Consider the following 15,020-nt stretch of genomic DNA (forward strand, 5'->3'; position numbering starts at 1 on the left):
ACTCTTTGCAACTCACACAATCTACACTGGACTATGATTTGAGCAACAAATAAATCTTTGTTGTGTTAGGCCATCGATATTTAGAGGTTTTCCATTAGTAGTAGTCAGTGTTATCTATGATAAATAGTAAAATCTCATAAAAATTGTTTTGAAGCAAATAACATTCCTCCACATAACCACTGAAATGTCTATTTATTAATAAGTGGTGCAGTATTTATTTAAGATAGAACATAAAAAATCAGGTAAGAATTATTTGCATAATATATATGGAAATCAACCTATTAAAGTTGTTCAAATATTGGACAGAGCCAGAATATAAATTACACATACAGTTTAAAAATTACAGGAAATCATATTATAAAGAGCACTAAAGGCCACTTGTGGAATAGTTGTGTTCCCCTGTAAGCCAGAATGTGAAGAAAGCCTACTCGTAGCACGGAGACAAACCCAGGGAGCAAGGCACCAGAATTCTATGCCATAAAAAGGGGTTAAAAAATACAACCCAAAATCAAATATAATGGATTCATGTCACTGGGAACCTCAATTTGTTCTTCAAAGACTGGTGTTTTCAATCACTGCTACATTAGAAAAAGGAGGAAAAAAATAGCCATATCCTATCTGAAGCAAGGCAGAGATTATTTTCCTCTTTAAAACAAGGAAGGACTGACAAATCTGATGAAGTCCACCTGTCTTTCTGAGATGATTTTTTAGGATGGGGCAGAGCTGACTTCACCTCTCCAACAGTGAATCTCTGACCCTTGGCAAAATTGCTGCCCTAAATTTTGCAACTCGGCCACCACCTGGACTCTCAGGGGAACTGTGGGAGTGGGAGCTGCCCCCTCCTTGGAAAAGTATTCAGAGGGGTAAAGAAGGGCCCAATTACCAGATCAGATTTGCTTCCATGGGAAACCTTGATCTTTTAATACTGAGAAAGAGAGACATAACTGTTCTGAGTTTTTAGCCTCCCAGGGAATGTTTTTAAAGACCCACCTGTTTCTGCAGAATTTCAGAGCTCTGAAATAAAGGTACAGTCTAGAGACAAAAGACCAGAGTCAGCAGAGACATGGAGATATTTAAACTTGTTTGGCTAAAAACAACGACAGGAGCTCCTTGGGGGCAGAGAACAAGGGCTGCTTGTGGATGATCTGCAGCCACACCAAGCCCCGAGAGCTAATGGATTCCAATGTGAACCAGGTGAATAATTTATGTGGCATTATTTTCTGCCACTGACAGCTGGATTGTGAAGCCACTGAAAGGACCTGCTGAACAGCCAAGAGGAATAGCTGGCCCAGGCATCACTCTACTCTCCAGGGAACTCATGAGTCTGTGATCATTTTACTGTAAAGCTGAGTGGATGTAGAAGGGCGAAGCATTGTGGAGGAGCTAGGGCCTGATTTGAGAGGAAGAAGGGGGAGGGAGAATGAGCTTTACAGGTACACAGGCTTTGGTTAAATATGCAGCTTTACTTCTTACAATGTGTGACCTTTGACAAGGTCTTTTCCTTCACAGCTTCAGTTTCCTCATCTATAAGATGGAGACAATAACATCTCCCTCATGGGGTTGCGATGAGGATTGCATGAACTTGAGAGAGAGCTATCATGTCACAGGCAACTCACAAGGAGCGCTTAGTATAAGTCTCTCCCCTTCCCTGAGCTCGCTTTTGTGGGCAGAGGAAGAGCATGGGACATGAAAATAAAATATGCTCTCATTCTTTATTACTCTTAGGTATCAAATTGCAGTCTGACAAGTCTAAGAGAAATTACGAATACATTTCTGAGCACTGAGCTGGGCTTTTGACTACCTAATTGTAAGCTGTTCTCAAATTATTCTTACATACAGCCCATTTTCAGCTGTGTCAAAAATCATTATTTCCCCCGAAGCTTATTTAAAGCTCACAACAGTGCTATCTGGAGGATGAAGACTTAGGTAGAATGACAATCGTCAAAATTGCTGGGCCAACTACTGTTGTCCTAGAACTTCACCATCCTTCTTTCTGAGTATCTCTTAGGAGCTTTCACTTCAGTCTGACTCAGGAGAACTGAAGCATCCTAGCACAGGGATTCACAAAGACTGCTGGGGAGCCCTGCCAAATTCTGGAATAGTTATCCCGAGAGCAATGTAAGTGGAAACTAACTATGAAGATGTTCATTTGAGCCAACAGAGGCCTGTTTACTTCCTAAAATAATTTCCTAGTTACCTAAACATAAGATGCATAAGATGTCCTAAGTTGAGTCCTGTTTGCTTCCTTGTAGCTTTTGGAGAAGGCCCTAGAGTATCTGCTTGTGGCTTGACCACATGGGGATTCTCTGGGACAAGGCAAGAGGACTCAAGTTGTGCTCAGATGAGACCCAGAGATCCCAGGGCAAAGGGACACCTTTGGTAAAACTGGCCACTTTGGGTCATAGAGATCCCAGAAGAAATCATGCCTGACTTCTTAAAATCAAAACCATAGAGATTTATCAAGGAGAAACCCTGTTTAATCAGTCTATAGATAAGGATGCAACCTAAGGCATGAGTCTGGAGCTGAATGAGTCCAAGTGATGGGCCAAAAAGGTGAATCAGTCCAAACACGGCAGGACCAAGAAGGAACAAAGTAGGAGAGGGCAGAGGGTGGAGGGTAGAACTCCCGCATGGCCACGGGATTGTTCTTCTTCATTCCCTTTCTCAACTGCACCCAGTACCAGTGGTTTTTGCTAGGCCTTTTGAAGACAGCAGGAATCTGGGAGAAGGAACATCATCATCTTTCACAGCATGGAACCATCCATCTTATTCCAGAGAAGGGAAGAATTCTTCAAAGGTATGTCTGGTTTAACAGTTTCTCAAGTGGGCCAGGAAGTTCTTATTCATATTCTGAGCTCGACAGTGATGCTTTGATTTCACTTGTTATTTTACTTTTAGTTTTGTCTCCAACTTCTGGAGCAAAGATCAGAAGACCTGAGTTCTGGATTTATTCTGTGACTCTATCACTTCTTCATTCACTGAGGGGCGTGGTGTGATGTTTTTTGCTCTGATCTTCTGCTTCTTGATCTAAAAAGACAGGTGATTGTTCTGGGTGACCAAGGTCTCTTCTTGTACGTATCTTAGAATCCATGAAATTATGTCTCCTTGCATCTATGATAACAAGTCAAAATATGAATCACAATTTTCTTATAGGGTTGCTGAGGTTAAAGCTGTGAAAGGCTGGAAACAAATCTCCCCAGGGAGGGTTTAAGCATCAACTCTTTCTCCTAGCAGTTCCCTGATTCATTGCTAGGGTGTTGTCTGACAGCCACCACGCACAGTAGACTTTCCTTGGGAAATCATGAGCCCTTTATTCTTGCTATTTGACTTTATCTCCTACACATCATTCAGATGGCGCAACATCTGGTACTATATGTCCAGTGGAACTGCCACAACTCAGCCACTGAGATCCAACATTCCTGCCTCTCTTCATTCCAGTATTTCTTCTCTTCCTTATTGTGGTGGACAAAAGTAAGCATTTTCATTTATAGAGATGTACTTATTTAAAAAGCAATTGTGAAATGCCTGATTTAATAATTGGGATTGTATCTCCACCATTCTTTTTTGTGAAAAAAAATTCTGATGTAAATTTAGAGTTTATAAGTAATACCAAAGACTGAGACAATGAAGTATAAGCATATTGTTAAAAAAAAAAAAAGAACATAAATATCAGTCCCTGGTCATTGTACTAGGGACTTTGTATATTGATTGTCTCATTTGAAAATCTAAACAGGGTAGAAGAGTCAAACGTTTTTGAATGTGCCGAAACTCAAATTTTCTTCCAGGTCATCTCTGTAAGCTTCCTGTCTCTTTTACACTGCCATTACTGGTTTCTAAAACCAGTAAAGCTATGCAGATAGCCTGGTCCCAACATATTCTAAACTGAGCATCATTTGAAAATCTAAACAGGGTAGAAGAGTCAAATGTTTTTGAATGTGCCGAAACTCAAATTTTCTTCCAGGTCATCTCTGTAAGCTTCCTGTCTCTTTTACACTGCCATTACTGGTTTCTAAAACCAGTAAAGCTATGCAGATAGCCTGGTCCCAACATATTCTAAACTGAGCATTAGTGAGGGGCTGCCTGCTGGCTTGCTTAGGGGCCAGTTGGCTCAGTTTGGAATGGTGTAATGTCAGCCACAATAGTGTGGGGTTGATTTGGATATAAAGAAACAACTTAGATTTAAAAAGCTCACATCCTGAAAAACAAGTCTTCAAGGACAAGTGAGGACATTGGAGCAAATTCCTAAGGATGCCTGGGGTTCAGAAAGCAAAGAAGAATCTTTGATTATTCATGAAAACCAAATACCAGCTATGTGGCATCTTCTGGGGGAAGCATGGGGTGGGAGGACCCTGGGGTGTGTTTGGCAGCACTGTACAAAGGGCAGTTGACTTCTTAGCCTGCTGAACAAATTTCTTCTTTTGCCCCAGGAGAATCTGATCTGCAGGTTCCCAAAAGTAGAGTAACATCTTTCTCTTGAAATAGGTGCTGTGCCATAGTCCATATCACAAGCTTCTCTTGGTCAACATGATGAAATGAAAGTAGCTCAGCTCCTTGCCTGGTCTCAATCTTGGTAGGGATTAAGAGAGAAGAAAGCTGGTTTCTCCAACAACCTTCCTCAGGTTCCCTAGAACCCTTCTTTTTTTTTTTTTTTTAACCACAGCTTCTCTGGAGCTATGAAGTTCAAAGCATTGAATCCAAACTCAAAGTCCCCATTCAACCCACTCAGCCTTCACGGGGCTGCTAGGATCATTGCATTTTGATGTAGAATCTTTGCTCTCATTTTCATGTTTAATTTCCCACAGTTTCCAAGCTAGGAAGCAGTTTTGTCTGTATAGAGTTGTTTGCAGGGATGAAATCAGTTATTTTCTTTTCCTGGTAGACATAGTTTGAAGGGACCTCTGATATCTGAGAACTCTAGATTCCTAGCATTTTGATGGCAGAAACTGTGGTTTTCTTATCTCTGAATTTCCAGTGCACTGCACAGTTCTGGCATACATTGGTGCTTAATAAATCTTGTCAAATGAATAAACAAATGACTTTTTCTTCATTACACTCCCATTACAGTAGCATGGAATTATGAGAATGATTTTGCCAAATTATGAGTAGGTCCTGTTATATTAGATTTTTCTACAGGAAATTATTCTTTTAAACTACAGTGTCTAGGAATTACCTTGCCCAAATAGGCATAGGATGCATAATTGCTGATTCATTAGTTCATTTTAACTTATATACCTTGGGATTATCTGGTTATGTTTTCGTAAAAACTAGGGCTTTGTTATATCAATGTCATATCTAATAAGCCTAAACCCCCAGTCCTAAAAACAAAGTTACTCAGTAGCATTTTCTCAAATTGATGTGTTTTTCTTTTCCTGCAATAATTTTTTTCTTAAACTTTTGATATTTGCTTTTGTGCTGGAATTTGATAGTCAAAACTCACACTTGATCTCAAGTCCTTTTTTCTCAGCCCAATAGGATCATGTTTCACCTAACATTTGTGAAGTTGATTTATCTCATCTATTTTGATCCTGATAAAATATGACCTTTTAAAATTTTCATGTCACATTGTGACCCAAAAGGACCAAATACATACATTAGATCATAGTTTCACTTGTGAATATTCCTACTTTTGATGATGGAATTAATTTGTCAATATTTCATGAGGTTCTGCCAAAAGGACTGCAATTTCTTGGGCAAGTTTCAGAACGACCAGTATATCTGCAGTCGTGTCATCTCGGGTCATGTTATTAACCAGTTCCATTGGATTATCATGCTGTTCCTTTGTCTGACAAAAGGATCTTTGTGGGAGTACACATTGCTTCTTCCTGTAACTCATGTTCAGTTCCAGACCCTGAATTTCTGCTTGCTCACTGTGAGCCATGTTGATGAGCTTGTCTCTAAGTAGGCAACTTGAGCAGGTTCGGTTTGCCTTTCTGGAATCTATTTTTTGGGGAACAAAAGGAGGATATCAAAGCAGAAATATTCCAGAAGATCATGTTTCTCTTTTCGTTTTTGTTTTCTTAAATGGGAAAAAGACAGCTCTTAAGGTTCTTATCATTTATTCATTCATAAAACACGTATTTTGTCTGTGTCTATACTGATAAATACGACTTATTAGATGTTGGAAGATCAATACTTCCCTGCTATTGATCAATATAGACCCAATCCCTGCTGTCCTGTTCTTATGATCCAGCAGGGAAGCTGGACTGCCTGCTTATGGTTTAGAAAACTATATAAGCTCTAATCCTTTCTAGGTTATTAAAAGAACCTAAGGTAGTTCCCCCAATTGTGGATCAATGGTAAATACTTTAAGCTAGAACTCCAATGAGTTGCTGGAAAATGCATCTATTTGTAAGATATTTAGGTTAGTAGTTTCTGCAAGAATATTAATAGGTTAAAAAATTAATTGGTGCGTATGTGGAGAATGTGATTCACTCTCCTTTTTTGTTGGTTTCCAGTAAGTCATGTACATAAAGAAGAGCATAGTAACATATTGGATGGTAGGCAGTGTGATCATCTCAAGTGAAAGATTCCAGGAAGATCAGGATCCAATAATCAACCCCTAAGGAAGGGGCATAGGGTTTCTTAGATTATAATCCCCAGTGGCACTTTCGGCCATATTGAAGGAGTGGGGAAGAGACCCAAATCACTCATGCCATTTGTCCTTCAGATTTCCAGCACATCAAATGGAAAACCATAAGGGATGGGCTTCATGTCTGATGTGTTGAGCATTCTGGTGTATTTCCCATCTCAGACTTCGAGGTCTACACCCATCCATTTGTAGGGCTCTCAATGAAAAACACCTTTCTGCCACTCACCATGTCTGCCCTTGGCCAAGGACTTCGGGCTTTGGTTGTAAGCTCCTAAAGTCAGGGGTCAAGCGCTAATCATTACTGTATTCTGAGCTTTTTGTACAGTACCTGTTGACATGTGAGTTGAAAGGAACCTATCTCTGAGGAAGTGATTCTTCTCTTCAACATAGTGCCAGACTCTTGTATTAGGAAATGATGACACCATCAATCAAACGTCTGCCATAGCTACTGTGGCTCTTGACAAGACTGTGAAGGAGAATAGCAGTGGCAGTTGCATACAGACATTGGTTCGGGTCATCTGGATTATCCTGATCATCACCAGGGTAACTATCCACAACCAGTGCTAGGTGTGTGAGAAGAGGGAGACAATAATGCTGTGGTGTGGTCATTTAGCTAATTCAATCTAAGCCTACCAGAAACCTTTTCCACCAAAGTTTTTCCAAGTATAACAACATCTCATAAGTGGCCACAGATGACTTGTGCTTAATGTCACACCTGTACAGTAGGGCAGTGCTTCCCAGGCTATCTGCTTACATTTTAGCTTGCTTGTCTCATGGTTACATGTGGTTTTAGTAGTTTCATTTAAAAAATCTGGGTTGGTTCCATACATTAGGAAAAGTAAAATTGGATGGTTCTGGAAAATTTGCCTATTTGTGCATCAGTGAATGTAGTTTGCTGTATTATTTTTTCCTAGATCTAAAATGCAATGCAGCCAGCAAGCATGTTCTGTAATAAAAATGGAAGTCCCCTTCCTGCTGGATAAACTGAGTGCTTTCCACACAACACAAAGCCATATATCTTGGCGCAATCTCTAGGATGCATGATATAAATGGAAGAGTGGTGTGGTGAGGGGGAACAAGGGCAGGGAGAGAGTGAGCACACCTGACTTTTGAGTCCTGGTTCTCTGTGAGACAACTGAGTGACTCTGGGTGTGTCACTTTACCTGAGCCTAAGGTTCTTCATTTATAAAAGGAAGTACTTGGACTAGATACTTTCTGTGTGCCTTCTTGACTCTAATTTCTATTTTTGATGGATATTTTGTACTTCTGTATTGTGGGGAGAAATGTGAGTTGGAACTTCATTTTAAAGGCACTGAACTTAGCTCTTGCCCAGAGGGGCATCTCACTTCTGATAAATTCCATTTCCTTGGCTACATAAATTAGAAACTATTTTAACTTTGTGTGTGTGTGTGTGTGTGTGTGTGTGTGTGTGTGTGTGTATGTATGTTTTCTCCCTGCCAATTCATAACCCATCAGAAATGCTACACTTGGGATTACCACCACTTTTTACAGATAAGGAAACTGAGGCATGATGCTAAATAAATATCAGACCAACTGAGGTCTTTTTGAGAGCTTTTAAAAGGTTTTGCCAGTTTTCCCTTAAATATTTGTTTAGATTCTTTGTTTTAGAGACACAATGACTATCTCATTCCTTTCCTAATATTAGCTCAGCAGGCAGCCCCACTGATACACACTGTGATTTTGTTGAGAAAATTATTTCCTTGCTTTCAAAAACAGTTAATCGCTGGAGTGTTTTATACAAGAGGGCAGTGATCCTAGAAATAACTTAAACTACTTTCTCTGCTTACTAAACCAAAACCCAAATCAGCCAACCAAACAGACAAATAGCATGGCTCATCAGTAATTTCTCCCTGTACTGGTCCAATCGTGATCAAAAGCAAGAACAGCAGATAAATGCATATCCTAGAAGAGATTTGCGGTACCATTTATATAGTGTAAAGTCATGCAAACCATGCTGAAAAGGAAGCAATTTGTTGTGGTGACATGGGAAGGAAGAGGCTGTGGGAAGCCCCTGCCTGGGTGGGGCCACCACGCACACGCATGCATTTGATGCAGCCATTGGTGTCCCTGCTGGTAAGCGTCGGGTGTGAGAGTAAGTGAACTATACAAAGTCTGTCTACATTACAAGGAGGGGTCAGCCAGTGACCCCTTTTAAATGGGCTTGTTGGAAGGGGTCCATATTGAATCAGAAATCCCATCCCCTGTGGACGACAGAGGCATGGAGCCGCTGGGAGTGAAGGGGTCCGTGTCTGTGTCCGTCTCACCCTCGGCGAGGTACCGCTTCTCCCTCATCCAGCTCGACCCCCCATTGGGGCCAAACACATAATCATCTCTGTCCTGGGAGATGCTGAAGCCACTTGGAGACCTTTCCAGCTCCTCGTGGTTGACCGACATCAGGGACAGAGGTGTGTCGCTGTCCCGCGTGATGCTACGTCTCTGCCGGGGGGAGATTCGGTCCGAGTAGGGGCCCTGCAGTTCAGCTTGGGAGTGGTAGCTCACTCGTGAGTCGAGAAGAGTCAAGATAGGCAGGACCGTGGGCCTCTCTGCATATGTTGTTGCAGAGGGAGAAGGAGCTGCTTGAACCTTTGCAGAACTGGGTCCCCCTCTGGGTGGGTTCACAGGGTCATGTGCAAAAAACCCATAGGGGCTGACTTTGTCGATGGGCACCTGGTGGAAGCTGTACGGCTGTTCCGGGGGACCTGTCTCCGAATAGTTGCAGATGATGGTTTTCAAATCGGAATACCTGTTGTCCTCTTTCCTCTCCACCTCAGCTGGCGAGGAGGTCCCCTTGGTTGGGTAGTACTCAGTGACGTGCACCTGCAGCCGTTCCATGTGCTGCATGTGCATATCCACGAGGAAGTCCAGCTTCTTTCCCATGTCCTGAACCTGGAAAATAAATGAATCTGTGAACTGCCGCTTTCTCTGAGGGTAGGGGTCATTGCTGTTGGTTGGGAGGAAATATTCTAATAGTGTATTTACTTTTCAGAAGGGAAGAACATTCTTGCAACTCTTAATAATAATAAGAGCAGCTAATAATTTATTTTCTGCCTCTTACTCACAAGCCTTGTACATGTATTAGTGCTAATCTAGAGAAAACCAAGGCAAGGGCTTTCTAGGAAGCAACGGTGGAAAGTAGAGAGATGCTTTGAAGTGTTACAGGCCTGCTTTGTCCCCTAGAGGAGGAGGTGGCCTTGCTAACGCGGCCTGGGTCAAGGAGCAGGAGTTCTCAATTTATGAACATTTCCTTAGACAGAACGTGTGGACTGTTACTGTGTGTTTCTTCTACATGGTGATATAAGCCCGAAAAACACAAGGGCCGTGCTTGGCAAGAACTGAGCTTCTCAGAACTGAAGACCCTACCTGGCAGTTTGCTCTTGCCTGCAGAAATTGGTACCTTATTTGAACTTTTGTGAATGAATATACATGAGTGTGTGCGCACATGTGTGTGATGTTCTTGCTTTGGCAATTCACAACTCAACAGGAAACACTGTCGTCAGGTGTATCATCCCATTTTACTGGTGAGAAGATGAGTACCATAATCAGCAGAGGCCAGGATGGCATCTGAGCCTCAATAATAACTGACTCTTATAGAAAAGTTAGTATCTGACTGTTTTATGTACTTTATTGACTCATGTGAATTTCACAACAACCCTGCAAGATGGATACTATTATTATCTCTATTTCACAGGCAAGAGAACAAAGACACAGACAAATCAAGTAGAGCTGAAATTATAAATTCAAATGTAAAAATCAAAACAAAATTCTTGATGTAACAAAAAGGAAATGATTCTGATTTTCTCCTACCTCTCCTGCACAGATCCCATTTCCAGTTTTGAATAAAACACAAGGATTAATATGATCCTTGAAAAAACGGCAGTACCATTTATCTAATGTAGAGTTGGGCAGATGATACTAGACTATGAGCTCTTTGCTATGAAAGCGAGAGTGAGCTCCACAGTGCTGTGTGTGAGCGGATTTCCCTTTCCACCTAAAATGGATCTCACCCATAGCCTGCCCTCCTCCCGGCCTCTTCACAAAGGCCACCACTGGCCTGGACATTGAGAAAAGAAGGACAAGCAATATACAGGGCAGGTCACTAACATTTCCTAAGGGGTCACCATGAAATGCATGATAACTGTAGCTGCCATCAAGTGTTCACTGTGCCCACTAATATTATTATTAGGTAATTTTCATGTACCAACTTAATCCTCACAGCAACCTAATAGGGTATTATAATCCCCATACTACAGATGAGGAAAACTGAGGCTCAGAACAATAATTAACTTGCATGTGAACATGCAGTAAATGCTCAATCAGTGATTTAATTTCCACATCTTTTTTGAATTGTAGGTAGTATTACTCAAGTATCTTATCTCCCTTTGAAAAACAATGGGGGGCGCTGGGCACTGTGGCTCAAACCTATAATCCCAGCACTTTGGGAGGTTGAAGCAGGGGGATCACCTGAGGTCAGGAGTTCGAGACCAGCCTGGCCAACATGGCAAGAACCATCTCTACTAAAAATACAGAAATTAGTTGGGCATGGTGGCGGTGGCAGGAGAATCGTTTGAACCCAGGAGGCCGAGGTTGCAGTGAGCCAAGATAGCGCTATTGTACTCCAGCCTGGGCAACAAGGGTGAAACTCCATCTCAAAACAAACAAACAAACAAACAAAACAAAACAAACTGACACTTGAAAATAAATTTTACAGACCTAGTTTTTGGTGAGAGACAAAAAAGACTTACTTGTCTTTCAACTTTTACAAACTTTCCCATCATGCTTTGGTCTTCGACTTCTGATGTGGATGCTCTGGCTACATATGGTTCATTCCTAAGAAGAAGTGAACACTTCTATGAGATCATTATATCTATTTTTGCTATGCAAAGTCATTTCAGCTAGGCAGGCCACAGCCAATAGAGCCATTGTTCTCACCCTCCCACTTGGGTGGCATAAAAGAGCACCATTCAGCATTGGAGGCATATGTGAGTCAGGAAAAGTCAGAGTTTTTCTGCATTCAACACTGGTATCTCATGTTTACTTTCACCGTAGGAAAATTTGAAGCCAAATATTAAGCTGCTATTAAGGAAGCTTTGCTTTGTGTTAAAGATTATAAAGCACCTAACAGTACCTAGAGTGTCTAGTTCCTTTAAATTAAATTCCTTAGCCTTTCAGTCTCGGATTTGAGACCTGAGACTTTTACTCTGAGTGTGTGTGCAGGTGGAGAAGGGGTCATCTAATGCCTGAAATTACATACAGTGGGTATAAATATTTCATCTGGCCAATTTTAGTAAGAAAGAAAAAATCCCAAATCTTGAAAATGATTTCAAAAGATGAAATTTATATTTGGAAAATGATGCAAAAGATGACACTGGCAAGGAATGAAATTGAAATGTGTGCTGAATTTAATTTTTGGCTACCCACAGTTAATATCTGCCTAAATTCTGTTTAGTTTCATTATTTTTATGTTCTTTGCACATCAGCACTTTAAGGGAGTCCAGCTATTTCCTAGAAACCATTCATGCTAGGCACTTTCTCAATAGTTGATTTCTCTCTCGCATAGGCTACTGAATCCTGCTCGGTAGGGCAGTCTTTAGCTGAGCAGCCTTAAATTTTAAAAAGATGTCAAAAACTAGTGGCCCACGTGCTAAATCCAGCCGACTGGTGTTCTCCTTGGCCTGCACAAGGTTTTAAAACATGTAAGCCATCTCAAACATTGAGAATTTCACATAAAAGCTGGATATTCTGTTTTCTGGAAACATAGGACCCACATTCCTAAAAGGAAGTAGGGCCCTCACTCCTAAAAAGAGGTAGGGCCCTCATTCCTTAAAGGAGGTAGGGCCTTCATTCCTAAAAGGAGGTAGGACTCTCATTCCTAAAAGGAGGAAGGGCCTTCATTCCTACCTCCTTTAGTTGGGGCATGTGTCCTCCAAGGTCCCATCACTCCCTATTCTATCCCCAGGACTGAGGTTAAATATTAAATGCTTTCTATCATTATGTTGATGCTCTTCATTTTTTTTTTTTTTTTGAGACAGAGTCACCAGGCTGGAGTACAATGGTGTGATCTTGGCTCACTACAACCTATGCCTTCCAGGTTCAAGCGATTCTCCTGCCTCAGCCTCTCAAGTAGCTGGGATTACAAGCATGCGCCACTACACCCAGCTAATTTTTGTATTTTTAGTAGAGACAGGGTTTCACCATGTTGACCAGGATGGTCTCAATCTCCTGGCCTTGTGATCTACCCACCTTGGCCTCCCAAAGTGCTGGGATTACAGGTGTGAGCAACCACTCTCAGCCTCTTGATTCTTTTATAAGAGGAAGGTTAATAATATTTCTTAAGCCTAACTCCCTCACTCATTGTATTACCTGCCTTGAAGACATTTGGGAATAAAGAGATATAAATTTAGGCAGTGGATTTTCTAAAGAACATCTTATTCAAAATTACAAAGCTTTGGAAGGAGGAGAGCTGCTCTGTTAAAGAACAAAGCTCTCTGTGTTACAGTGTTGTCAGGGGGCTGATATCTGAGTGGATTCTCTGGCTTTGTCCTGGGAGGGGTATCAATCAACTCAAAAGTAATTATGCAGGATGGAGAATGCTGTGGGTTCTGCTCACATGAAGTTTTCTTCCTGTTCCAATACAGCTCATAAGTCTCCTCTTATTTTATAACAGGGAAACCGGTGCAGCTATTTTCATTTTCAAAAGTCACAGGAAGAATTATCACCCACATGGTCTGGGAAAAGGAGTGAGAAGATTTTTGTATACAGAAACATTTTAAGTGGCCACCAACTGAAACAAGCTTCAAACTCTTTCTTCATTTTACTTAGGAGAGTAAAAACTTCACCCACATAAAGGACCCCAGTTGAGGTTTGAGGGGGGATGCTTTACAAATTTTGTACCCCTGGCTCATCAGTCCATGTCCACTGGCCCCACCTGGGAGATTGCTGGGATGGGAAGGTGAATGCTGACCCTTTCTGAGACTTCTTGTGTTTTGGCGTGGAGGGAGGTCCAGGGGTGAAAATCATATCTATTCTGAAAGAAACAAACAGAGCATGGATTAAATTACACAGAGCTTTGTTTTGGCAGGAAAACAAATCATTCTATTATCTCTGAAATGAGATAAGGGTTTAGACAATATAAAAGGGGAGAGGGGGAGGGGAAAGAAGAGAGGGGATGGGGAGAGGGGAGGGAGAGAGGGGAAAGGGGAGGGGGGGGAAGAAGGGAGGTGGAGGGGAGAGGATAGGAGAGGGGAGAAAGGAGAGGAGAAGGGAGAGAGGAGAGGGGAGTGGGGAGGGGGAAAGGGGAGAGGAGAGGAGAGGAGGAGAGTGCATGGTAGCTACAGAGAAAAGAAAGACAGGGAGAACCTATAACGTCAGTATATTCTTAGGCTTTTTTTCCATCTGATGATACTGAAAGCATCTTTTTATCCCAGGGGAGAGGGAAGGAGACAATCCACTGAGAGAGGTGAGGACTGCATCTTGTTAATTTCTTTTTTATAGGAAATGTCATAGGTGCACTGCAAACCTGTCTTGTCTTCCAGTTCTTTTATCCCTTCCCAAAACGTCTAGTTAGGGAGTTTTACAGACAAATCCTAGGCTACATTTTTCAGCTGCACACATTATGGCTGCTCTGTGGGCATCTCTAGCCAGTAGATAGATCCACCACCAGCTTCCACTCCTGCTTCTATTTCTGCATGAGGCACCAGCTCCTTTTTTCAAAAAAACTTTTAGGTTTGGGGGTACAGGTGAAAGTTTGTTACATAAGTAAACATGTGTCGTGGGGGTTGTCTTTTCTGCTCCTCTCCCTCCTACCACCCTACTGCCTCAAGAAGACCCTGGAATATGTTGTTTCCTTCTTTATGTTCATAGTTCTTATCATTTAGCTACCACCTATAAGTGAGAACATATGGTATCTGGTTTCCTGTTCCTGCATTAGTTTGCTAAGTATAATAGCCTCTAGCTCCAACCATGTTCCTGCAAAAGATCCGATCTTGTTCTTTTTTATGGCTGCATAATATTCTGTGAGTCATCAGTTCCTGCTGTATGCCTGGACCAATAGGAAAGACATGTTGCCTACCACGCTGCAGGTTGGGACAGGGGTGGGAGTGAAAGCAGGCTTGAAGGCTTATTGCAGGTCCAGGACCATTAAGACCATGCACCCAGAAATAGCTATGGCTCATTCCATCTCCTCCCTGGAAACCCAGCTGCTCCTCCACAGACAGCACTTCCTTTCTCTCTTGCCCCAGCATGGCTGGCGATATGCAATCAGAGATCCAGATGTTCACCCTCCCTAGAAACATATTTGCTTAATAAGTAGCAAAAATCATGACACTATCATAGTCTACTTCATGCTTATTAAAATTGGCTGGTATTTTTGGAGTCTGGCATATCTTAGACATCATGCTTCATCCTCGTCTCT

The 15,020-nt window shown here is 41.8% G+C and overlaps 1 protein-coding gene across 2 annotated transcripts in view; it reads right to left on the reverse strand.

Annotated features, from left to right (window-relative positions):
• Positions 1-175: 175 nt before the first annotated feature.
• The window catches only part of KCNQ3 (potassium voltage-gated channel subfamily Q member 3), a 354,914-nt gene continuing 340,069 nt past the window's right edge, over positions 176-15,020 (reverse strand). For both annotated transcript variants that reach the window (XM_021666885.2, XM_021666886.2), the window contains exons 13-15: positions 13,536-13,634; positions 11,353-11,437; positions 176-9,496 (exon numbers count right to left, since the gene is read on the reverse strand). In XM_021666885.2, the coding sequence (XP_021522560.2) occupies positions 8,762-9,496; positions 11,353-11,437; positions 13,536-13,634 (919 nt within the window). In that variant the 3' untranslated portion in view covers positions 176-8,761. The remainder of the gene's footprint in view (positions 9,497-11,352; positions 11,438-13,535; positions 13,635-15,020) is intronic.

The sequence above is a fragment of the Aotus nancymaae genome, unplaced genomic scaffold (genome assembly GCF_030222135.1).
Source record: "Aotus nancymaae isolate 86718 unplaced genomic scaffold, 86718_ANA_hifiasm-v0.15.2.pri h1tg000036l, whole genome shotgun sequence".
Classification (NCBI taxonomy): Eukaryota; Metazoa; Chordata; class Mammalia; order Primates; family Aotidae; genus Aotus; species Aotus nancymaae.